At 46.0% G+C, this 26,298-nt stretch overlaps 1 protein-coding gene across 1 annotated transcript in view; it reads left to right on the forward strand.

The window, feature by feature from the left end:
- The window catches only part of BCOR (BCL6 corepressor), a 39,268-nt gene extending 13,230 nt beyond the window's left edge, over window positions 1–26,038 (forward strand). Inside the window, exons 6-14 of the mRNA XM_054383674.1 lie at window positions 1,160–1,441; window positions 1,850–2,203; window positions 7,574–7,902; window positions 8,236–8,508; window positions 14,625–14,791; window positions 22,097–22,242; window positions 24,124–24,201; window positions 24,413–24,563; window positions 25,744–26,038. Of these exons, the coding sequence (XP_054239649.1) occupies window positions 1,160–1,441; window positions 1,850–2,203; window positions 7,574–7,902; window positions 8,236–8,508; window positions 14,625–14,791; window positions 22,097–22,242; window positions 24,124–24,201; window positions 24,413–24,563; window positions 25,744–26,038 (2,075 nt within the window). The remainder of the gene's footprint in view (window positions 1–1,159; window positions 1,442–1,849; window positions 2,204–7,573; window positions 7,903–8,235; window positions 8,509–14,624; window positions 14,792–22,096; window positions 22,243–24,123; window positions 24,202–24,412; window positions 24,564–25,743) is intronic.
- The last annotated feature ends 260 nt before the right edge of the window (window positions 26,039–26,298 follow it).

Here is a 26,298-nt window from a genome sequence, read left to right on the forward strand (position 1 = left end):
AATGGGAGAAGAAGGTAGGGCAAAGAGGAGAAAGAGGAAAATGGACAGAGAGCTGTGGGGAAGTAGGATGGAATATACAGAGAGTCCACCAAACAGTGGCAGACATGCAGAAAGTGTTGGTCAGCCAGGAGGGCTAAAATGTGTGGGGAAGCCAAGTTGTTTGTCAGAACTGTAAATAGGAAGCTGAATAAACATGTTGCAGTCTGTATTGCATGTCTGCCTAACTGTGCCCCAGCTAGTTTGGTTAAACCCAAACTAAAATAAAAAGAGATGGCAAGTAAGTGTCATATTAACTTAAGCATCCATTTAAAATTGCTTAAACAGTCTAAATTTGGGGAAACAATTGGAGAGGGGAAGCATGGCAACACAGGTGTTTTTGTGGCTAATTTGTCAGAGGAGTTTCTAATAAGCTTTTCAAAGCTCCCTTGCATGCTGCTGCTTGAAGTATTCCCTGAAAAAACAGAGGACTTCCTTTAAAAAAGGAGGTGACAAAGCTCCTGTGATGTACGGTGACTGGCTGGTTACTTGTAGTGAGGAAACCTTTTTATAACCTTGGATTCAAGTAGTGCTTTTTGCAAAATATCACAGCTATTCTTAGTGGTATTCCCGTGTGCCTTGTGTGTGTGCTCCGTATCCCATTTAGACCTCCAGAAGAGGGACAAATGCTTTTCAGCCAGGCTCTGCAGTGGGATGTGAGAAGTTAAGGAAGGATTAGGAATTAGTGAAAGACCAATACTTTATTACCATCATCAGAAGGTAGTTTTGAAAACAAGGTCATTGGGAATTGGAGCTTGGGTTATTACTTACCACAGTTTTAAGGGGCAAGGTTGCCTTCTGAAAAGGATCTGTGCTTTCCCTATCTCAAAGATGCTTCTTGATTTAAAAAGTGTATTGGGATATTTCTATGGATACAAGTATTGTGAATTTTGTACTTCTTTAATTTACACAAAGTACTGTGTTTTGGGGGGGTTTTGTAATTAACTATTGAGAAACTGCTGCCTTAGGCATTTTGTGTTCATTTGCATGCCTCATGAGCCATAAGTCATGATGGAGATTACACTGAAGAGAATCAGACAGCAATAGCTTTCTCACAATGAATTGTTTTGTATTTATTAGTAGGTCTTGTGGTATTTTTATTTTTTTTTTTTTTAATTTTTAGGTAACTTTACTAGTACAGAAAACAACCAAGGTCACCTTCTTGAAAGTCCAGAGGAAAAAGATCTCTCAGAGGAGAAATGTTATTTAGAGAGACATTCTATATATGAAAAAGCGGAAGATCAGCCAACAGAAGATATTGGCCAATATCCATGTCCACGTCTGGATAGGAAGCGTAAACACTCTGGTGAGAGAGTGCAAAATGATGGCAGCCAAAATGAAAACTTTGTGGATGAATTGCAGGATGAACTTATATCAAAAGCAAAAAAGAAGAAGAACTCCAAAGGTAAGGCAGCATTTTGTTTTGGTCTCTCTCAAGCAATGTCTTGTGAAAGGAACGTCCCTTTGGCTTAATGTGTTTCCATTTTTGAACTTGATAGTTACTAATTGTGAGCACTGTCATTTCAGTTAAAATTGTATATCTGTATATATATGTGTATATATATATATATGCGTGTGTATATATATATGTATATATATAAAATTTGGTATATAAGGGTAAAAAAGCACTAGTCGTTGGACACTGTAGCCACAGCAGTGCAAGTTATTGTAGTGCATGTAACCCGTAATGAGCAAACCTTTAAAATGCATAGTGTGGTGGTAAAGCTGAGATTATATGCCCCGAAAGTGAAATGTAGCTTTTGTTTTAAGTTGAGGGGGCTTTTTGATTAATTTTTAGTTATTTTTCCATTAGATGACTGGCCTGAGAGGGAAATGACAAACAATTCCTCTAACCACTTAGAAGAGCCCAATTGTAATGAGGTGACCAACCTGAAGGTGTGCATTGAATTAACAGGGCTCCATCCCAAAAAGCAGCGTCACCTGCAGCATCTTAGGGAACTATGGGAGCAGCAGGTGTCACCAGAGAGATCCCCGTCCGGCAAGTTGGGCCGGCAAAGCAGGAAAGATTTAGCTGAGGCTGTTCAGCCAGAGGCCACTGCAAAGGTCAAAGACTTCACAGAAGAAAGGCACACCAAGAAAAGGTCAGAGGCCAAAAGCAATAGAAGTTGGTCTGAAGAGTCCCTCAAAACCAGTGACAATGAACAAGGTATGCAGAGACTACTAGGGAAACCAGTTGGCTTTAGCATTTACAGTGACGCATGCTGCCACCGGTGTTAAGGAACTGTCAAGAGCTTTTTTTAATTATTTTTGTTTTGTATCTCTCTCTCTCTCTATATATATATATTTCTGTAGATGTCCATTTGTTTAAGGACTGACACCTCCTCTTTAAGAATCGCACTGTAGCTGATACTTGGCAGACAAGAAAACGTGTTTGTGTACGTGTGTGTAATCGTGTTTGTGTGTATGTGTGTGTGTGTTTTGGCTTTAAATTGTCTTTCATAGATAATGTGACAGTGGAGTTTATATCTCTAGAGGAGAGCTGGAGGAAAAAAAATGCATGCTTCTGGGTGGGGGAGGGAGCAAACAGGCTGGTAGTTGGTGTGAGTGTTTAACCATGTGGAGGATTTGAGGGGTTGTGACCCTCAGAAACAGCGTCAGCACAGCTAGCAGCTCTTGATCGTGGGAACGCAACACCTCCAGCACCCTGGGCACTGCCCTGCCTTGCTCAGGGCATATGCTCAAGAGCAAAGCTCATCCTTCTCCCGAAGAGGATGCCTTGCTGGTTCATCCCGAGCATGCCCTGTAGCCCCACTGCCTGGCCTTTTGGTAGAGATCTTCCCAGTGGCTCTCTCCTAAGGGGTGGCTTCCTCAAAGCACATCAGCTTTCCTTGACTTGTTTCTGCATCTCTTCCCCTCATTTCACTTCCTTCTTTTCCCCATCCTCTTCCCCTTTTCTGTCCATTCTCTATCTTGGGAGAGCTCCTGGAGGCGATCTGCCCAGTTTTCCTTTGGACAGAGTTCACTCTCCTGTCCTGGCTGTCCTCAGCCTCCTGGCACATTGTCTGCTCTGTCTGCTCTGCTGCCTTTCTCCTTCCCTGTGCTGTTTGCTGCCATAGCTTGGGTGGAGGACTGATAGGGAATGGCAGCACACAGTCCATGTGGTCAATCCCCCTTGTGCATCCTCTGCACTTCGTTGTGAATCCTGGTCTCCTCTGGGCAAGCAGGGAGCCTTTGTTAACTCTTTAGGCTTTTTAGGTAAAAGGTTGCAAATACTTTTCTTCCTTGCTGTCTTCCCCTTACCCCTCCAAATCCTCTACCTGCTTTTGAGAAAAGGCTGAGGAAAAGGAGGGGGATTTCCAAGTTGGATATTTAGGCTCCTTCCTCCTTCCCAGACCTGAGAGCTTCATCAAACTGCTGGATATTTACCTTCCGTCACCCCTAACCTGTAATTTAGCTGAGATTCCCTCTAAAAAGAGAAGCATAAGAAGAGTAGATCCTCATGTCTGTCCCATGTCATGGAAAGGACTGAGTCCTGGTCATCCTGAATTGGTGAGAGTTTTCCTGGCAGCGTCTCTGAAACAGTCACAGGAAAAGTATCAGCTTCCCTTCTGTCTAAAGCTTCTCACCCATCTTTCCCCTCGGTAGGCTTATCTGAGGGCAGAACCCCCCAGACGTTGATGCTTATTGATAGGGAAGCTTCTCCAAAGGGATTTGTGGAGCAGGAGATCAAAACTTAGTTTGAAAAGAGCTTTGACTCTTACTCCCTTGCTTTAGCTGATGCCTTGGAGGACATGGCATTGGCTCAAACATCCCTGCCCATCACCTGCTGCCCTTTGTACTTGCAGAAAGAGATACCTTGTAGAGATGAAAAGAGGGTCACTAACAAGGAGCCACATTGTGTAAGGATGCTCTAGCTTTCCCCTGCAATGCCTCCTGTGGCTTCTCTAGTGCAGGACCTCAGGAAAGGAAGAGAAGTGGCTCTCGATTCAAGCAACAGATTCAGTTGCCCCAGGACTATGAAAACCCTCTTGGTTTTGGAGGCTGTTATAAAACCATAAACTTAACTAAATTATTCTTTGCCATTCATTGTGCAGAGGCATTTGCGATCGTTCAGAAGTTTGCTGGTGCTCCTCCAGCCCCGTTGAAGTGCAAAACTTTGAGTCTCCTTTTCTTAGTTCTCTAGAACAAGGCCAATTTTCCCTCCTGTGTGACAGAGCATCCTCTGTGTGACAGCTGCATGTGGATGGAGGCTCTCAGCTTGTGTTTCTTGCTTGGGACTAGTCCTCCTTAAACAAGTAGATATTGTGAACACTACCCTGTCACTTGCAGCTTTTTTTTTTTTTTCACTCTGGGGCTGGGAACAGCTGTTCCCAGTGCCCCAAGCACTGCCTGTGAAGCTGGTGGTATCCCAAGAAGCCAGCTGTAACATGGCATCAAGGTCTGCCTCTGTGCCCGAGAAGCCTTAGTCTATCACCAGGGTCATTTACTGCCTGTGCCTGCAAACCTCCAGGAAGACAGAGGGTGCTGACTTCTGGACTTGTTGTTCCAGTGTGTTCAACCCAGAGTTTTAGTGTGGAAGGAGTCCTGCATTGCCTTGCAAACTGCCACCAGACTGTCACCCCTCTGTCCCCTGGTCAATACCTGCTGTCTGGGTGACCCAAGCGGTAGCCACTGGAAATGTTCCCCTGGTGGCTTTTCCAGCTGTCATCTCCTTGAAGCCTCACTTGTGGGTCTGAACCACAAAAGCCAGGATGTAGCTTGCCTGAAATAATTTCAGGGCCCTGCCTCATCCCACTTGTGAGGTGACATTGCCTGTGCTGGCTCTCTAAGGTGCATCAGGTCCATAAACCAGAGGATGCCTGCAGCCTCAGGTCGTCATGCTGCTTGCCTGAACCTGTGGCCAAGGCAGGAGCCGTGGTCTCAGCTGAGCAGTAGCCTGCTGGTGTGGCGGTGGTGCAGTTGCCAGCTTCTCTGACAGTCCCTCGGGAGCTGCTGCCGCTCATCCGGCTCGAGGACAAAACATGAAAAATGCATAAATGAAAACCCCAGGGAGAGGAGCTGGGAGGATCTCACCCACTGGCAAAGCCACTGCCTGTCCCTCGGAGCAGCCTCAGGTTGCTGGCAGCGTGGTGGCCACTGGCTTGGCAGCCGGGAGGAGGCAGCTCTCGGGAGGGGAGCTAAAGCAGCAGGCGTTCAGGTGGTGTGGCAGCAGTGGCTTTTCTGTGTGGAGCTCTCTATAGCCTGCTCCTGCGTGAAGGGAAATCAGGTCCTGCTCTGAGTCAGACTCACCACAACCCACATCAGTCGGAGGTCTGGGTTTTTCTGGGTTCTTGGCTTAGTTTTATTTATTTATTTGTTTGTTTATTCATGGATATTTGGAGGTTTTCCTGCCCACTCTTGTTTTTCTTCTGCCTTCATGTATGTAGTGGTCAGAAGGATGGGGTGGGATTCCCGGGTTAATCACTTGTGTTTTTTTCTGCCTGTGTGTCTTGCGTTTCCCAGGCTGATGCTTGGCTTTCTCTGGATATCACTGGCCTCTTGCAATGTTACTGTGATCCCAAAGCTCCTGGGCATAGTGCTGCCACTTTCCATCTCTTGGCTACAGTGCCCAGTTGGCATGGTGCCTCCTGTCACCACTGTGGAGGGTCAAAGTTGAGTACAGAGTTTATATGAGGCTTGCAGGCTGGACTATGTGTTTTTTTTGTAATGATTAGACTTTTAATGCCTCAGCATCCCTGCATGAAAAAGACTGCAGCTCTTTGAGACAGGCTTCTCTTCCTGTGGTTTTTTGCTCCATTCTTACGGCATTTCTGTTCTTTTCCAGACCTGTGAATTCTTTTTCTTTCTAAATTTTCTACATGCAGCAGTTTCTTACTTCCATTTGCAATCACCAGATCTCATTGCTGCTGCTTTCCATCCTCACATTTTTTTTAGTAAGTGATCAAGTAGATAATGATGATCCTTCTGTATTGGAATGGGGCTTTTCATGTACTACTCCAACTAGGTTAGTTGGGAACAAGAGAATTAAACACTTCATACTTCGTACTGTTTGCAGAACTGGAAAAACAGCCTTGCAACCATAGGCTTAGCCTGCGACTAGGACCTTCCTTCACTGGATTTTTGCTGAATAATCTGCACAACGTGTGTCCTGTAAATTCCCTGACATCTGCTTGGCAAGCTGCAGTATGCATATTTTTCTAGAAAACAGCTTGAAAGAATTGAGGGATTTCTGTTTCCATCTTTAATCTAGAAAGCCTGCTGCAAATTGCTTACACAGTTCTATTTAAAGGAAGACAAAAGTGTGAAGGTGCCCACCAAGAGGATTCTAGGTTCTAGTTTCTTTTTTTACAGACCAGCTCTGGATTAAGTCTCTTCAAATAAAGGTCTCTTCTCTGTTCCTTATTTTCTTCTACCATTGCTTTTGTTCTGAAAGTAGCATCACTTCTGAGACTTCTCAGAGCAAAGGAGCCTTTTTCAAGTGCTCAGGGTTTTTTCTGCACCTTCCTTCGGTGGTGTGGTATTGTTTGTCTGAAGTGTCCCTTCCTTTTGAAGAAACTTTAATTTTTCTGCAGAGAAGCTGGTTCTGAGGTCACCGCAATTCTCTTCCCAAGGAAAATTCAGACTATAGAGTGTCACCTTTTCTGCCCTTGTTTTGTTGTCAACTTGCTTTTGCTTTGAAAAAGGAAAAAAAAGTAACTCTGCTTTTTGCATATGGGATCCAGGTTGTTGGGGCCCAACCCCTAAACCCAGCCCTGCTAGTATCCTGCCATAAGTGACAGAGCACTGGCCTTAGCCTTAGTTCCCCAGTGTTCCAGGGCTTTCTGGGTTTGCAGAAGGACTCATTTCTGCATGGAGTCCTTGGGAAGGCAGAGATGATTGCTTTTCCTGCAAAATCCCTGCACTTTTTGATAGAGAGTTTGCGTAAGGCCTCTGTAGGGATGGCTCCTTGAGTAGCCTTTCTTCTCTTGGTTTCTGTTTGAAGTAAAAATGCTGCCAAGGAGACATTCCCTGTCTTATTGCCGTCTTGTGGCAAAGCTCAACATTACCCCTTGTGCTGTCCCATCGAGGCTTGATGTGTGCTCCTTGCCTTTCTTGCTTTCTCCTTCTCCCCCACCATCCATGCGTCTGTGACCGCACTTAGCCAAGGGAAGCCAAACCTGGCTGGGACCAGGCTGCTGGAGGAGTTGGTTCCCCTTCAGATATAGTAGATCCAGGTAAGGAGGTGAGCATTTCCCCCAGCAAAGCGATGCAGTGGTGACTTTCTGCTCTGCCTGTGGTGGCTGGGCTCTATGATAGCACCAAGCTGGCATGGCACAGCATGGCATGACGCAGTCTTCATGGTGCCCTGGCAGCTGGTGCAGGGTATTTAATTTAGTGATGTTTATCAAAGTGTTATAACTTAATGTAACCTTAACTGTCGAGATGCTGTTTACAATTTGAACGCGGAATGCTTAAAATATTAATGACTTGAAAATGCAATTGGTAGGTTTCTTAAGCGGTTGAGGAGCTTGTATTAAGTGCTAGCAATGTGTCGTAACACACCATGCAACGTGTAATGCCTTTCCTTCCCGTTTAGGCTTGCCTGTATTCCCAGTGTCTCCGCACATGAAGAACCTTTCATCCACCAATGCAAACAGCAAAAGGCAGGCTCAGCCAAGCTGTACTCCAGCCTCGAGGTTGGCTGCCAAACAGCAGAAAATTAAAGAAAGCCGGAAGACAGATGGGTTGTACACAGACGAAGAGGAGGATTTCCAACATGCATCTCTGCTGCAGAAATACAGCGAGTGTGAGAAGCCATCAGGGAAGCGTCAGTGTAAAACAAAACACTTGGCACTGCAGGAGAGGAGAAGGAGGTCATCTCTGACAGGGGATGACACCACAGATATCGAAAATGCCGAAGATAAGGTATCTTTATTTAAGACTTAATTGTCCAGCAGTCTCTCACAAGGCAGAGCTAGCCTGCTTCAAACTAACATGCTGTCATGCATGCAGGGTAGTGGAGATTGCATTCACATTCATCTGTGGATGCTTTATATGTTTTGTATTTTCTTAACCCAAGTTAAAGGCACTCTTGCAGGGGGTGAGGCATCTTGGTATTCAAAAGCTGCGGCAGGTCTTTCTTAAAAATCAGATACGAGTAGAAAAGTGTAATTCTTTGCTGGCAAAAATATAATCCCCTCGCTGATTTGTGGAAACGAGGATAAAAAAAAAACCCTCCACAATAATGGTTTTTGACAGGTCGTGGTAACGAGAAAAGTCAGGAAGCGACCAGAGCCTACTTCAGACTGTGACTCCTCACCGGCCAAGTCGTACGAGCAGCAGAAGCCATACGATCGCCTGCAGCAGGCTCCCTCATTGCTACCCAGCTCACAGCTTGCACAGCTGCCCATCACCAGCCCCCCCCAGGAGACCACCCCGAGCCGGCCCATGCCGCCCGAGGCGCGGAGGCTCATCGTCAATAAGAATGCTGGGGAGACGCTACTGCAGCGGGCAGCGCGTCTTGGATATGAGGTAAGGGGTCCCACAGCACCCTCTGGGGTGATTGTTTTATTTTATCTCAAAAGTTAAAACCCTCTTTCCAGCTTTATAGATGGAAATTGTGCAAAGCAACAGCTTCGAGTGTGGTGGCTGGAGAATTTCCAGGCCCACCCTTACCCTGCTGCATTCCCTTCCCTAGCATGTGAGGTCTAGGGGGCAGGTCACTGCAGGAGTGGATCCCCACCAGTGCTGGGATGGCTGGTGAGGATGCAGAGAGTACACAGCATCCTGTGTGAATGAGCAGAGGGTAAAGTTTTATTGGTAACCCTCGCTTCCGTTTAAATATAAGCCATCTGCAAACAGAATGGATGTCTTTTTTTTTTTTTCCCCTTTTCCCTTCAAAGTATTCTTTATGGTGATCTTTAATGAGCTGCACAATTTCTGCTTCTGTTATTTGCGAGGAGCGTGCAGCTTAGGAGAAGGCTTTTTTTATTTGTTGTTTTCTCTGAGGAGTATCTGGTATGTGACACAGGATGTAGCGCTTGGAGTGTCCTCTTGCACGATCACATGCGTCGTAGGAGCACTCTGCATGCTTTATGTTTGGAGTCTGGAGCTCCTTGGTGTAGCTGGAACAACGTTGTCTAATGAAACAGCCCCCCTGTTGCTACAAAAATCAGAACCCGATGAATCCCACTAGCACTGCTGTGTTCTGAAGCACGCTTTTTATTGGGGGAATGTGGGCATGTAGGTAGGAGTGTTGTTGTTGCTCAACTTCAGATCTTGCCAAGAGGTGTTTCATTGCAGACAGCCATTGCTGCTTTCAGCACAGCTGCAGGGTTTGCCTTGGTGGTCAGGGGACTGCATGGACATCAGAGCTGGGCTTGGGCCTCCTGCTGGAAGGTGGCATCAGCCTGGACCCAGGTGGGGCTTGCCCAGACTCAGGAATTTTCTGCAATCTTGAAATACCCGTTGTATAGCTGGAGAGCTTTGTGTGGAGAGAGACCTTCTCCAGCTCTGGAAGGCAGGTTTTTTTGGAAAGGTTTTGTTTACCCTAGACAAAGGCTTCCTCTAACCCATGGTACTTCAGCTCTGGCTAGGAGGAGGAGAAGTGGTTGTTACAATGTTGCCACGGTAATCTCCATAATTTAAATAATTTAATTTCCTGTGGACCTAATATTTCCTATGGATTCACAATCAAAATATCTTGTAGCGTGTGCCCCAAGATACCTTACAGCATGTGCCCCAAGATATCAGTGTGTGTTTTCTTCCTGTGCTGAGTCAAGATGAATACACTTGGTCACTTCAGTTTTTGTACCCATTTGCTCTGCTGAGCGCTGGGGGCAGCTCAGAGGCTTAGGAATGGGCTGAGGTCTTGTGTGGCAGGGGCCAAGGGCTTTCTGTTTGCTTTGCTGGTAACAGGAGCTCTCTGCAGCGTTGGTCATTAGCAGGCTGGATGCAGAAAGATGTGAATGTCCGAGTTCACCAAGAGGGGGTCCTGGGGCAACCCTGTGTGTTCACCATGCCTTCCTATCATCAGCTAATTGAAGATTTTGATTTTCTGACTTGAATTCACCCAACAGGTCAAGTGAACACCACGTTTTTAATAGGTCTAAATATTCCAATAATTTGACTTGATCATTTGGCCAGTGTTGACAGTGCAGCAGGGAGTCCGGTTAGCAGGGTGTGATACAGGAGAGCTGAGAAGGGCATAGGGGAGAGTCTGGTCCGTGCACCTCAGCTGCTGTCAGGATTTGGCATCATCTGTGTCTTTTCATGGGTTGGAGTGGTGGGTGGCTGCACCACACTGCTGGGCTCATTCGGTCTGTGGTGAGCTGTGGTAAATCAGTCAGCTGTGGAAGTTCTGTAGCTGTGGTGTTTTTCTTGCTAGTGACCAAACTACTTCAGTTAGTAAAAAGATGAACTTCCAGGAAAATTACAATGGTCAAGAAGTTATAAATTGCTCTCTTTTCTTTAAAAAAAAAAAAAAAAAAAAAGTCTTGATAGATTTGCTGATGATTTGCTGGTCTGTGACCTGTGGCAGCTGCACATGTCTGCTTTCTGCCATCTCCATTAGCAGGGCAGCAGGCTTTGGTAGCTGCAACGCAGTGACTGGGCCTGATGCCTAAGTGGGAGTGCTGGATGCTCATGGGTGTATGAGGGCTTCTCACAGCTGCTGAGGGGGCAGTAGGCATCCCTGTGGCCTCTTGCCAGCTTGGTGGCAGGGGAGGTAGATGAGTTTGCATCACCAGGGCCACAGCTGGCAAAGGGACACTGAGTGCTGATGCAGGTCTCTGAGCTGGAAGTGGCTGGCACTGCGAGGCACCACGGAGCCCTGGAGGCAGCAGCAGGGATGTTGTATGGACAGAGAGACCGGTTGAGCTCGTGCCTGCCCTTGGCAGCCTGCCTGCCTGCCTGCCTTTGCAGCAGGGATGCCCTGCGGCTGTGCAGAGATACCACTCCAAAGCCAGAGGCAGCACTGGCACCTTTGACACGCAAAGGTGCTGGCAAGCTGTGTGAATATATCTATCTATCTATCTATCTCCCTTCTGGACCTACAGGGAGCCTAGATGCTGCTGGCTCAGGTGCCTCTATCCCCCTCTCATTTGCACAGTGTGGCTGTGCCATCGATAGTTGCAGAAAGGAGAACACAAGCAGTCAGGATTTTGCAAGTAAAAGCTGACAAGAGAGTGAAATGTTGAAGGACATATGTGGCTTGTGTCTGGTCAGATAAATTGTAGGGCTGCAGCCAACAAAGCTACTTACAGAGTGGCAAAATGGTCTTTAGTTCTGGAAGTCCATACAGTCTGAGCAAAACCCTGCTGGGGTTGGTAGGAAGCTTTTCCCTTTCTTCTCTAGGTTTCTGCATGAGGCTTTGCTTCCATCAAGGTGTTAGCAACCTATGGCAGTGTATGGACACTCTAAAATCTGTTCCGTTTTCCGCATTCGAAACAAATGACTTGAGATAATAGTAGTCTTAAAACTGTAATTTACTTTTTTGTGAAGAGGGAATTACAGGGAGCCTAAAGTCTTTCTTTTTGGGAAAAAAAAAACACAAAAGGCTTGTGCAATGAGTTTGATGGGAGATGAAACACGAACAGTCTTTGTGCTGCTTGTTGCTTTTTGGCGTGTGCCTGGACTTGGAAAGTTCTCTGGTGAATTTAGGATTAAATCTTGCCCGGGAAAGCAGTGAAGTTAGGGGAATGTGTGGTGTGTGATAGGGATAGGGGAAGGATGATGTTTCTTTTCAGGAGTTTAAACACTCCTGAAGACAGGGCTTATTCAGGCAGGAAGGGAGGGTTTGCTGTGGGGTTGCCTCACGTCAGGGTCTGGCCCTGGGTCCTCAGTGGCACAGGATCAGAAGCTCCTGAGCATTAGCTTTGCTCTTCCACAATTCCCATAGGACTCCTGCCCCCTGCCTGGGAACAAGCATCACTTCTGGGGTTTGGCATGGTTCTGCTATGAGGACAGGCTGAGGGAGCTGGGATTGTTCAGCCTGGAGAAGAGCAGGCTCCAGGGAGACCTCATAGCAGTCTGCCAGTACCTGAAGGGGGCCTACAGGAAGGATGGAGAGAGACTGTTTACAAGGGCCTGGGATGACAGGACAAGGGGCGATGGCTTCAAACTAGAGAAGGGCAGATTTAGATTAGATATCAGGAAGAAGTTTTCACTATGAGGATGGTGGAACACTGGAACAACGTGGTGGTTGAGGAGGTGGTTGAGGCCCCTTCCCTGGAGATACTCAAGGTAAGACTCAACGAGGCCCTGGGCAGCCTGATCTATTTGAGGATGTCCCTGCTGACTGCGGGGAGGTCGGACTAGATGCTCTTTGGAGGTCCCTTCCAGCCTGGACCATTCTGTGATTCTGTGATTCTATGATCCTATGGTTCAGGCTCAGTTTGTAATGCCTCACCCAATGGCTGTGTTTCGAGGTCGAGTGGAATAGCTTCTTTGGTGGCAGCATGTGTGCCCAGAGCATGTGCAGAGGGATGCTGACACCTTCCTTTGGGAAAAGGAGCAGGAGCTCCTGCAGAGATTGAGTGGGAGAAACGAAAGCAAAGGGCACCTCTCTGTAGATGAGGAGGGAGCGTGCAGATTCGCGTGCGCCTTTCAGCGTGCTGTTGGCGGTTCGGCTAACGAAGTGCAGGCAGCAGGAGGGGCGGCGGTGGCGCGTCCTGGCTGGTGACGTCCTAGCCTGACTCTTTGGATTAAGAGCGAGCGGCTTTCAGATTGCTGCTTTAAACAGAGCACCTGAACAGACTTCAAATTGCCCCCTGGTGCTTTCACAGCCTTCCTCTCACACCTAGCTGAGAGATAACTTAGGAAACCTGAAGTGTGTTTGTGGCACCACACGCTTCTGGATTCGGCAGCAATGACTAATTTTTTTTTTGTAAATTGATTAAGTCATGTTAAAAAAAAAGTTAACGAGGCATTTAATTAATTAACAATGTAGAGTTTTATGGCCTTTATGGTGACATTTTGTGGTTAATGACATTCTTCTTATAGCCTCTTAACACAGAATGGCCTGACAAAATTAAGGCTTTTTGTACAGTAGTAGGTATCCCACCCTAGGACAAGCCTTTCCTTTTTACAAAAATAGATGAAAGGTCTTTTATTTGGAGTTGCAGAATCTATTTTAAATAGTAACTGAGTGCTAAAAGTGGAGCTGAATACGGTGGCTGCTTCTGCTACCTATATCCATCTGCTAATTTGCCTGGCAGGGTGGTCTGGTTTTGAAGAATTCATACCTCTAGGGTATAGTTTTGCACAGCCCTTTCTTACAGGTTTTAGCCAGTGTGGGGTAAAGAGCATCCATTCTGGACTAATTTTTGGTCTTTGCACTGATTATCAGGAATTAAGAGCTCCTGTTTGGTGAGAGGTGCGGCTGTGGAGATCCCAGGTTAAACTAATGGGTGCATCAGGTGTAGTAGGTGGTGGACTGCACCATTCCAGTGGCAGGCGAGGGGGATGCTTTGGTGCCTGGAACCTCATTAACTCCCCTCTTTAGACTGGTTAGTGAGGGCCTGCTAAAAGAGCAGCTTCATGCTGTATCCTGGATACCAGCTCTCGGGTCAGGTATACCCAGAGCACAGATTATTGTGGGCTTTTCCAGTAGATTTTGAAACAAGAAGAATAAATGTGTCGCACCCAGCAGTTGTTTTATTCTTTTGTTTTGGGCAAAACACTCGCCCCCTCCACCCTGTATCTGACTTTGCAAGGATGTCACTCAGCCTTCTGGAGGAGCAAATGCAAAACCAATGGCTTGCCACTTAATCTGGGAATATGGGGGTGGGGGGGCTATTTATACATACAGCATCACTCAGAAATGTGAGGTTTTTTTCCTTTGCATCTGACACAAATGGAGGGAAGACTCTCACCATCCTGGATTTTTGGTTGAGTGATGGAGCAGTCATTGTTTCAAGGCTGCAAGGCAGTGTAGAGCCAAGTCTGGCCTAGGCTCTGGGCCGTGGTATATTTGACTGTAAGATGAATTGTGTTAAATTCATGTAGCTTCCCACAGCACCGGGCTTCTTGTTGGAACCTGGTGCCTGACTTTAGTTCCACATGGCAGGAAAAGCAGGGTGGGTGAAAATGGGATTTCCCCTATCTTGATAGAGCTGGGCTTATTGTCTGTTTGCTTGCTTGCCAATAGTGTACTGTCCTATGTGTGTCTTAACTGTGTTTTCTTTTGGGTCATGTGCTGCCGTGGGCTGTGCTGCTGTTGTGCTTGCAGAATTTTCTGCTTAAAAATGCATATGTGAGAGCGAAAACCTTCGTGCTCGCTTTCCATGCGGAAGTTTTGAGAAGTGGAAAGCTGTGAGGTTTGTCTGTGAAATTTGCACGTTCCCACATTGCGATGGTTCCTGACGCTGGGGGCTGTGGGAAGATCCTGCAGAGCTCTGGATGCTGCCTTCACACAAGCTAGTCTGCTTTGTGGGAAGTTGTGGTCCCTGCTGTGTCTCCTGAATAAACATGGCTTTCAACAGCTCCCTCTTTTGCCTGACCTGTCTAAAAGAGGGTACCTTAGGCATATTTTAGGGATTTTGTGTTTTGCCCTTTTGCTTAAAGAAGAAAAGTCTGTGCATCTCTGCAGCAAGAAATAACTCTCTCTCTCTCTATATATATATATCTGTTTTCCCTCTTATTTCCAGGAAGTGGTTCTATATTGTTTGGAAAACAAGGTGTGTGATGTGAATCATCGTGACAACGCAGGTTACTGTGCCCTGCATGAGGCCTGTGCCAGAGGCTGGCTGAGCATCGTGCGGCATCTCCTTGAGTACGGGGCTGACGTCAACTGCAGCGCTCAGGATGGAACCAGGTTAGCAGCACCCTGGCCCGCTATCAGATGGTCACCACCACTGGGCAGTGGTTTCTCTGTGACCATGATGGTGGGAGGAAAGTGTGCCTTCCCTTTCTGTTTATGCCTTTTCTTTATCCTCGTCTTGTGCCCCCTCTGCACCCTGCATGCAACCCCCAGAGCAGGTAATACTGCCCACCTTTACTGTGTTCTCCTTATTGCTGGTCCTTAGGCCAAGATTGTGCAGGATTTGGTGAGCTCCTCTGCTCTCTGGTTGATGAAGTGGTGGGGGCATGCCTTTGATGTGACTCGAGCTCAGTGTAATTTTTTTTTTCTTCTGGGAATCTTAATAAGTTGTCCTTTATTTTTTTGTAAAGAGTTTTGTGAAACTGCCAGTTGCAAGGCAGGAAGGAGTGATACTTGAGCTGCAGCCCTGCTAGTGTGTGCTCCAGGTCCTTAGAGCTGTGCCAAAAGAGTGAGCTTTGCCTTGTTTAGCAGGGTTACTTTTAAGAGCACTTCAGGCTTTTGTGGTGATTGGGTGTGCAAGTCCTATATATGCTATATAAAAACGTTGTTTTTCTGAACTGCTTAATTTGATCTGCTCATTGGATATTTTTGAAGTTTGGAGTTTTTTCTTTCTTGAATTAGCCTTTGTCGAGTTTCCTTAAAAAGGGTGGTAGGGGTGCTTAGTTCCTGTGCTGAGTGAGTAGATAAATGAGCTTTTCTTGTTTTGTTTTGTGGAGATAGAAATGCAGCTCCACACCTTTTCAAGCTTCTTGTGCACCTCCTGGAGTGCTTACTTGACAACCTCTGCGGGACTGACCTTGTGTTAACTTGTCTTCAGCACATGCAGAACGTTATCCAATCCATGCATTTTGGGGTCCAGTCTATGCATTTTGGGCACAGGTTGCTTTGTATTCTGTGAAGCTCCTGCAGCTTGCTATCTCAAATAGTTTATCACATTCACTATCACCATCCAAATAGTCAGGGAGGTAACATTAGCATAACTAAGAGTCTGAGTATTTTGTTTTTAAGCTCTTTATTTATTAGCTTGGGAAGGGAGGAGTCAGGAAAACAAAAGTCCCTAGAGGGCTGGTTACGATGGTCCATTAGAGGTTCATGATGATCAATTGTTACCAGCTCATCACGGCCCAAAGGAGACCTTTCTGGAGAAACATTGAAATTCTGACTGGATTAGTGGATTTTTTTCTTCATTTCCCACTCCTTTTTAAGGAGTCTCAGCTATCTAGGCTGATAAACAGCCCCTCATTTTCTGCTGTCTCCAGCTTTAATAAGTGACCTATGCAACAACGGCTAGTTGCCATAAAAAGAAGCCTAAATTGTTTGTGTCTCACTTGCTGGAATAACCTATATAGAAAATTAACCTCAGGAAGTTTCTGACTAGTCTTAATCACTTGCCAGTTCAGCGTCCACCTTTTGATTTTGATTCACAGATGGAATTGATTTTCAAGAAAGAAACTTGGCTTCTGTAGCCTGAAAAGTTGTCATGGGGCGAATGCATTTTAGAAATGAACATCATAATGATCTGATCATAGACTGATGTCAGAACTCGGCTTGCAGTTCCCTTTCTTTTCTGATGGCAGACTTTCTTGCTTTGTTTGAAAAGGTGCCCAACAGACAAATGTGAATCCAAAAGGCATTTAATATACAGATGAAAGATGGCCAAACTGTCCTGAGCTGGGCAGGGCAGAGAGCAGAAGCTTCTGTAAGGAACTTCTGATTGGTGTTGCCCACTGCGTTTCGGTAGGGGCAGACTTACCTGTCTGTAAAATAAACCAATGAAACATCGAAGTTTTTTTCCTTTAACTCTTTGGAGGAAAGAAGTATCAGTCTTCCTCAAATGCCTTGTTTTTTAAATTCAAATTGCTGAAGGTGTTCACCCCTTGAAAAGATTAAAATCTTAAAACATAAACCCCCCAAACTAACCCACCATCAAAGACTACCTCTCCCCTGCTTTTTCCACTACGCTGAAAATGCCTTACTACCTCCTCTGCCACCTCACAAGCCCACTAGCCCAAATTATTTTTGGTCCTGCTGGAAGTTCTCAAGTCTCTAGAGAGTAACAACAGATCTATTTAGTTCCATTCAGCCAGTAAACATAAATCTGCTTAAATCTGCTTAAAATGTGTTTGTTAGTGTGGCTGGCTGGGGTGTCCCTTGGATCCCAGTTGGCCTGAAGTTGGTGTTACTTGCTGCTTGCTGTCTCTGTGGTCAGCGTTTTGGAGAACACTCTGAAAAGTTGTGACAAGTGGTGAGGTTGTAGCTTCAGTCTGAACCGAATGTCCGTATCAACGTGAAGGGTGTAGGAAAGTTGTGCAAAGTCTGTGTGTGTCTCAGTCCTGTGTGAAGTGCTGCAGGTGCTCTGATCAGCGTGGCGATGGTTTTGTATGCACATATTGAAGTTTTGGAAAGGAAACAAAGATCTGAGCATCTTGCTTTGGTGTTGCTTTTTATGTACCTATGCAGCCACTCTGTCTTGAGTTAAGTAGATAAGGTAGGCTTTCAGCCCCTGGTGCCCGATGCTATCAGAAATCTTGCTGAAGCCAAAAACAAACGGAAGTGCCAGACTGTAGTGGCAGGGCAAGGAGGAGGCCTTGTTTGAGGGGATGTAGGTATGGTGCAGTCCTTCTCTTCACCCTCAACTCAACGCTGGGGTTCTTCCTCCACGCCTACTGCTGCCTGCAGCCCACGGTGTCCCTCTGTCTGCCCTATTCACAGCGGGTCTTGCTGGGCTAAATTATACAGCGGGGCTCTGGGGTTGTTTCCTTTTAAATTCTATGCTGATGGTGGCTCTCCAAATGCAAGCCTGCAGACTTTGAATACACAAGTACTCTGCTGCTGAATTAGTGGCTAATCAAAGATTATTGTAGAACGGGTGAGATCTTTAAGACCTGTCTCAGAGGTGCCACAGTCACTAAGGGCTCTTAATCGTCTTACCTATAAATAATAATAGACCATGCTTAAGAGATGAGCGCTTTTCTTCCCTGACAGGACCCCAGTAAGTTCAGCAGCTCAACAAGGGTTTGCACGACCAGTGCCTGGTATTAGTAAGGATGGTTGCAGCTGTATTTGGCCTTATCTTCCTGTTCAGCTCCTCTTAGCTCTGCGGCATGCCCTAGCTGAACCAGTGCCACTTTAAAAACAAGGCCCTGTGCCAAACTCACAGGCATCTCCTGCCTGTTAGCAAGGCCTCTCTCTTGCTTCAGAGTTCGCTCTCTAGATTCCCTCTCCACAGCCAGTTTTGCTTTATCCTTCTCGCTGGCAGCTGATGAGTTCAGCCTTTTTTTTTTTTTTCCTTTTTTTTTTTTCCTTTTCTCCCTGGGAATACCATGCCAAGATGGCTCTCTTCCTGCATCCTTTCAGCTGGTCTTGGCAGAGTGATACCCTCCAGCAGCTAATTGTGTTAAAGAAGAGGCAGCCAGCAGAGCTGCCATCCTGCAACTTGTGTCTTGCCTTTTCTGTGGGGCAGTGTTGTGTAATAGAGTAGACGGAAGTATAAAGAAAACACTAAGATATGGTATTGCTTGGTGAGTTGTGAGACCTCTTCTTGCAGCAAGGAAAATTCTGATGGTGCCTGAAAGGCTGAGAGCAAACCCTGACTGGTCTGAATAGTTTATAATTTCGGTGGTGGAATGATAAACCCCCAGTGAAATGTTTTCCTAACTCTTGTAGTGGTAAAAATAGTAGGAAGAATTCGACAGTACACAAGAGAAGGTTGAGATGTGTGTCTCCTGTAGGATATTGCAGCTCTTGAATGTCCCCAGATCCTTCTGGGGCCTTTGGAAGGGTTTGTTTTAGAAACAAGCTGTACTACTGTTAACTGTACCATTAGGGATAGAGAGTGTTTATTTCCACGATCCTCAGGACAGAAAAGACTATATGGGTGGAGCTGCCCAGGAGAGGACTCCCAGGGATCTTTTCTTCACATCTGAAAAAAGTTGCTGACTTCAGTCATCCTACAAAGAGGATGGTTTAAACTCTGCCAGCATTGACAAATACTCCCTCCTTTGCTGGCTTTGGTGGAAGAAGCAAAGGAGTAGCTGTGCCTTTGTGCAGTCCTGCTCATGGGCTTACCAAAAAGATGTCCTGGCTATTAGAGGAGTCTTGTCAGTGCTCTCTTACTGCCTTTTTTCTGCTGCCTTATCTGTGGGGAATCTCATTTCCCCCTCCGCCCCCCTCCCTGCCAGTGTTTTCTTTCCTTCCTTCCTTCACTTCCTTCTATTTATTTTTCTTCCTCCTTCTGTGCAGCTTTACTGTGCCTTTTCTTCCCCTTGCCTCTCTTAAGGCCCTCCTTGTGTCCATGGCAGCCTCCTTGTGCTCTGGCAGGAGACAAAGACAGGTCTGCTTGCCTTGCTGCCTGCTTTGCTGCCTCTGTCCCTGTCTGCACCACCATGCTGTGCTGGGTGAGCCACAGAAAGTGAGAGGTTCCCATCCCAGGGTTACAACCCACATGTGATTTTTTTTTCCCCTTCCTGGGGAATGCCCAGGTGCCCTTTAATAAACTTGTCTGGGTGTTGTTAAATCGATTGAAACACTGGGCAGTGATTTAGTTGCTGTTTTTAATAAGTTCAGGGATCATCTTGAATTCATTACTGCTTCAAAAGCCACTTAGGTAAGTCAGTTTAAGGAAGGAAACAAACAAGAAAACCCACAAACCAATAAACCCACAACATCCTCTGCCTCCCCCCACCAACCAGAAAGTCCTAATTCTGAAATAAAATGAAAACCAGTTCAAAATTAAAGACTCCAGTAAGTGAGAAAGTGGGGGAGAAAAAGCATCCCCAGCATTTGGCGGCAGCTGCAACTCTCATCTGTTCCCTGTGCCTGTTGCCAGACTTTCAGCCAGGGATGCTTTTTGCCCAGTGGGGGACAGGAGGGTTTGCAGCGGGGCTGACCTTTCCTACTGTAGATGCTCAGAGTGTCATGACCTAACATCTCAGGCCTCAGATGCTTGCTGACAGACAGAACCCCCTGGTACTTCTTCAGCCTCAGTGTCAGCATCCCTGTTATTTGTTACCTCTTGTGCTGTCTCACCTGGGATGTTTTGCACGGACCAGGATGTGCCAGGTGCTGCACAGGCAGGCAACACTGTGGCAGTCCCTGCGCGGAGGAACTGACTCAGTAGGTGGAGGTGGGAGGCTGAGGCTTGTGGGTGACCCTGGGTAGGCTGGTTTCTCCTGCACCGTCTCATCTGTCTCAAGGACATCAGGTGGTTTCAGTGTTATGTTAGAGACTTCCCTGAGAAATTGAGAAGGGATATCCTGACCTTTTGCAAGGGAAACCTCATTGCTCTCTACAACTACCTGAAGGGTGGTTGTAGCCACGTGGGGGTTGGTCTCTTCTCCCAGGCAACCAGTACAGAACAAGAGGACGCAGTCTCAAGCTGTGCAGGGGGAGGTTTAGGCTGGATGTTAGGAAGAAATTCTTCACAGAAAAGGTGACTGACCATTGGAATGGGCTGCCCAGGGAGGTGGTGGAGTCACTGTCCCTGGAAGTGTTTAAAATAAGACTGGACGAGGTACTTGTTGCCATGGTTTAGTTGATCAGATGGTGCTGGGTGATAGGTTGGACTTGATGATCTCAAAGATCTTTTCCAACCTGGTTGATTCTGCAATCCTCATGGACCACTTCCCAAAGAGTGGCACATCGGGCTTTGAGAGGTGTGTATGTGCTGAGGGTCTGAGAGATGACACAAGCTGGACTGAAGTCTGTGCTCAGCAGCTGGAGGTGGCCTGGGGTGTGTAGGAGGCAGGCAGCACGGAATAAGCCCTCTCTCCATAGGAAATGAGCAGCAGACTCTCCTAAGTGCACCTATTCGGGTCAATATAGTGTGTATATGCCAAAACCAAAGCTGCATGCAGCTTTCCAGCAAGATGGGGGCAAGTGAGGGAGCTTCATGTGTGGCAGATGTTGATCACCCTAAGCTGTAGCCTGCTGAAAAGTACTTGGAGTAAAAACACATGGAGCAGACTTCTATTTGAGAACAATTGGAGTCCCTCTCCTACCAGCAGCACTATGTGATAGATTGGGAAGTCTTGCTCTCACTGGTTTGATCTGCCCCTCCTCTGCCTTGGGCTCACATGGATGTCAGTCTGTACCAAAGCAGTGCTGGTGTAGAGGGGATGTTGCCCTCTGTGTGGCAGGAGGAGTGGTGGGATGTGAGTTTCAGGCACGGTTGTTAGTTGAGCGTTGCTTGGCAGATTGGTAGAGGGAGTTGAGTTTGTCCTTCCAGGTGACTTCTTAAAACATTCTGAAAGCTTTCCAGGAAAGGCAGTACATGATGCTAGTTGAAGTCTTTCCATATATTTCTTGCCTTTCAATACACCTGAGAGCTTGAAAGCCTTAGGGGGGGAGGGGGGGGGAAGTGGTGTTGACAGCCTAGAGGAGGAGGTGTGTAGAGTTGAGCTGAACTGCCGTGATTACTTGCAGCTCATCCTCTCTTCATGGTCTAAGGAAAAGATGGGATTTTAACCCATCTTCATTAGTCTGAAGAGTAGTGTGTTCTACTTCCAGACAACTCCTTGTTACGTGTAATCAATTTTAAAGGCAAAAGTTAATGTGGTTTATAATTAGCGATAAGGAATTCTAAACCTGGAATTGCAGGCATGTGTATTAATGAATAATCCTTCAGCAGGCTCACAAAAATCTCTGTCTGAGCTTGTATAGATTGCTCATGCCATGTAAAATGCCTTAACATCTGGGTGGACTAAACTGAAAAAAAAAACCATATTTTTCTGTTCTCCAAGTAGAAAGGTTGAATCATGCCACAGATGTATTTCCAAGTACAGTTTAAAGAGGATAGAGTGTGGAAGTTTAAATTCCCAGCAAATTTTCGTAACTTAGTTCTGTGTCCATAATTTAGGAGCTTTGGGTAACTGATTTTTGTGTTTGCCCAGAGGCAGGCTGAATGAGGCCTTGCTCCACGACATGCTGTCAAATTGGCAGAGATTTTGGAACAGTAGAGTGACTTGCAGCAAAATGATGTTTGTGAGGCTTCATGCAAACTCCTGCTTTCTGTGAGAGTGGTGTAATTGTTTGACTTGCCCTCGAAATACGTATGGCAGTGAATAGATCTAACAGAGACATTTGCCCCAAGCAGTCCTGACTGTGAAAAAGACAAGAGGGGAGGGGATGATGTGCAAGTAAAACCGACAATAAAATGGTTGGCATCGCCATTAATAGTGCTATTTGCTATAAATAACTTTGATCTGAACTCAGAAGGTTCTTAACAAACACATCTGCATAATACTGTTGAGTCCAAATGTAACACCACCAATCTTTTTGTTTCCACCCCCACACCCCCAGACCAATCCATGATGCGGTCGAAAACGATCACTTGGAAATTGTCCGCCTGTTACTGTCTTACGGTGCTGATCCAACACTTGCGACCTACTCTGGGAGGACCATTGTGAAAATGACCCACAGTGAGCTCATGGAGACCTTCCTTACAGGTGCGTGGCTGTGTTGTGTGGGGCTTTGCTGATCCTGGCAAATGGGAGAATTGTTCCCTGGCCCCTCAAAGGATACCAAGAGAGCCAGTGGTATCCTGGGGTGCATCAAGAAAAGTGTGTCCAGCAGGTCTAGGGAAGTTCTTCTACCCCTCTACTCTGCCCTGGAATACTGTGTCCAATTCTGGGCTCCCCAGTTCAAGAGAGACAGAACTTAGAGAGAATCGAATGGAGAGTCACGAGGACGGTTAGGGGGCTTGAGCATCTCCCCTATCAAGAGAGACTGAGAGCCCTGTGGCTGTTTAGTCTTGAGAAGACTGAAAGGGGGTCTCATCAATGTGTACAAATATCTGAGGGGTGGGGTGTCAAGTGGAGGGAGCCAAGCTCTTTTTGGTGGTGCACAGTAATAAGACAACAACACGTACAAGCTTGAACACAGAAGGTTTCACCTCAAATGAGGAGAAACTTCTTTACAGTGAGGGTGGTGGAGCACTGGAACAGGCTGCCCAGGGGGGTTGTGGAGTCTCCTTCTCTGGAGGCTTTCAAACCCAGCTGGATGCATTCCTGTGTGGACTACCCTAAGTGATCCTGCTTTGGCAGGGGGGTTGGACCTGATGATCTCTGGAATTCCCTTCCAGCCTCTAATGTACTGTGATGTCCCTGCTGCCTGGTGGGGATGGCTCCACGCTGAGGAGCATTAGGGTAGGCTGCAGTAGCTCCCTCTCTGCTTCCAAAACCCCTTGGCTGCAGGTGGGAAGCAAAGCCATGCATGGGAGCTCCTTCTAATTGAAACTCTTAATAAGTCCTGAGGATTATGCAACTATCAGATTTGGTAGGTAGGTAGGAGGGCAGCAGGCTGTTGCGGTGCCTTCCGTTTTCTGCTTGAAATGAAAATAAGAAACTTGCCAAATCAAATAGCTGTTTGTTAAACAGAATCCTGCTTTCTCATGGTCTTGCTTTTTACCATTCTAGTACTTGTTTTTTCTGCAAGTTCTGCCTCATTTTATGCCTGAAATGCTGTAAAACTATATTAAAGACTCTTGTCTCGAATCATGTCCACGTTCTAACATGATTATAGGTTTCTATTCCTGTTAGTTTTGGATAAAGACCACTTGCATTGTCCAGGAACTTACCTCTCAAAATGTTTGTAGTGTTTGCAGTCAATGATTTGAAAAACTCATCCACTCACCTGTTTAAATGGCACAGTGTAGAAAGTGCATAGGTGTGTCAGGACTCCAGTGAAGTCCAGTGTCTTGGACATGTTAGCATCTTGAATCTCAAAAACTTTTCATCAGTTCAACTAGCAAATTTCCCAAATTATGTCCATATGGAGAACCTTTTTCTATTAGTGGTGGTGGGTGGTGTGTTTTTGTTGTTTTTTTTTTTTTTTTTTTTACCCCCTTTGTTTGGTGGTTGTGGTTGTGGGGTTTTTTGGTTTGTTTGTTTGTTTGTTTTTTTAGGGGGTGTGGGGACAACACACACACATAACAGATAGGTGGGAGGGGCACTGTTTCACCCCAGAGTTGGTGTCAGAGAATAACTGTGCAGGCTACAAAGTGTGGTACATGCCATCTTCCACAAAACCACAAAAACTGCTCTCAGTTTCTGAAGGCTAAGGTTGGGTCTATCTTTGTTAGACCTTTGGGTGATTATTTGATGTGGTGTGTCATCATTGGATGTGATGGAAGGAAGGATGGAGGAGAAAAGTGAATTCCAGGAATGTTTTGGGGAGTGGTGTGTATATGCTGTTGTTTGTAGCATGTGCATCAGGAATACAGTGTGGGTTTTTTGATGGAAGGTGTGGAGGATGCAGACTATATGACACACTTGCCAGCTTTTTGTTCTCATCAGTATGTTTTTGTGGCTGGTTTTCTTCCTCTCCAGAGTATTTAACTGACCTGCAAGGTCGAAGTGTTGATGACCCTGGTTTGTACTGGGATTTCTATGGCAGCTCTGTGTGCGGTGAGCAAATGTTACCCTTTATTTCTTTGTATGTGGCGACTTTCAAAACATGGGGCACGTGGGGATGGGAGGCTGGGTTGGTTTAATGGCAGAGGAAGCTAGGAAGGAAGCAAGCTGATTTTACTTACAGATCACGTTATTGTAAGAAAAAAGCAAGACCTGCAGCAGTCTCTTCAGTGCTGACTCGGCACCTTTATTCAATTTTATTTAGATCCGAAAGATGAATCTGGTTTTGACATCTTGGCAAACCCTCCTGGCCCAGGTGATGAAGATGAAGATGGCTTTAGCGATGTGTTTGAATTTGAATTTTCGGACGAGCCTCCCTTGCCGTGTTACAACATTCAAGTGTGTCTCTCTCAGGGGTAAGGACAAGTACAGAGTTTGGGGTAAAAATAGCTGAGACGCTCTGCTCAGGATGGCAGCAGCTTTGTGTCTGTGGGGAAATGTGTTTGCATTATTTAATGTAAATAAGGGAGCGATACTGTAACTGCCAGGCTTTTTAGAAACAAGCTAATGGGAGGTGAGAGGGGGAAAGGCTGGCTTGTTGGGGTGGTGTTTTGAATGCCATTCTCCTGAGCTGAACAAACAGCATTTGAGGACAGATTTCTCTCCTGATCCCAGGCAGGCATCTTGGTCTAACATCCCAAAATGCAAGTGTTTCTAGCAGTTAAATTTGGATAGCGTGTTTGGAAGGTGTTCTTAGTTTTATTTAATGTCCTTTTCTGTTTTCCTGAGTGGTCACAGTGTTGTGGATGATTAAATGACAGCATTAGTGCTTGTTCTAGACTTTGCAGCAATGCTGGTTTAAGACATAACAAACAAATAATACATCTTGAAGAAGGTGCTGTGGTACTTAATAATAAATAAAAACCTGGAAAATGTTATCATCTGTTATTGTCAAGATATAAATTAGGTTCCTAAGCAGCCAGTGTTTGTAATTTGCACCAATTTTGATGACAGCCATGGGTAAAATAGTTTCAAATATTAATTGTGCAAGCAGGTGGGTTGTAGCATGTTTTTATTATTTGGGTGATAGATATAAGGTAAGTCAGGTGCAAAGACTGAATTGAAAAATGTTATTCGTAGTCTGAGAAAAAACCCTCTGTTGACTTATGTTTAATATTAGCATCTCTGGAAGTCAGAGGTGTTCAAGTTTCTGATTGTAACTCTAGTAGGACATTTCCTAACTTGCTAAATGGGAGTTGGGCTCAGCCAGGCCATATGAGAGGCTGTAGGGATGGCTGCTGACCCACAACTGCACTGAGAGCCCTGGATTTATAGGCTGCAGTGCCCTCCCTGTATGCATGGTCCCCCTCCTTCCTCAAAGCTGCAGACAGCAGTACTCTGAGTAAATACACTGAGTAAATAGGTATGCATCTGCACATCTGTTGTATTTGACCCCCTGGGCAATGGCCTTGATGTCCAAGGGGATTGTTGGTATGGGTGTGACTGGGGAGGTTTGTCACGTGGCAGTACAGTGAAGAGTGGAGAAACCTGTGTTTATGTTGTCTATTGGAGCCTCTTTCTCCTTCGCTTCCACAGGCCACGAAACTGGCTTTTGCTCTCGGACGTGGTGAAGAGGTTAAAAATGTCATCGCGCATCTTCCGCTGCAACTTCCCCAACCTGGAAGTGGTCACCATCACGGAGGCAGAGTTTTACAAACAGACTTCCCTCAGCCAGTTGTTCTCTTGCGCTACGGACCTCGAAGCTTTTAACCCGGAGAGCAAAGAGCTGTTGGACTTGGTGGAGTTTACAAGCGAACTGAAGACTTTGCTGGGCTCCTCCCTTCACTGGTTGCATCCGCACGAGGACCCTCCCTTCGACATCCTCTGGTGAACCATCAGGCCCTTTAATGTACAGCTTCTCTATACAGTTTCCTCCTCTATGTATATGTGTTCAAATGCAATTGTTTCTGTAAAGAAAGGACACTATTAAATATGGAAAATATCTTTTCCTTTATATAAAAGAGATCTGAGATTCCAGTTGGATGGATTTTGGAAGAAAAAAAATTTTTTTTTTTTAAAAAGAAAAAACCTTCAATCAGTTTTTACAGAATTGTTATATAATGTTTCTTTAAATGCACACAGGCTTTGGGA

The sequence above is a fragment of the Indicator indicator genome, chromosome 1 (assembly GCF_027791375.1).
Source record: "Indicator indicator isolate 239-I01 chromosome 1, UM_Iind_1.1, whole genome shotgun sequence".
Classification (NCBI taxonomy): Eukaryota; Metazoa; Chordata; class Aves; order Piciformes; family Indicatoridae; genus Indicator; species Indicator indicator.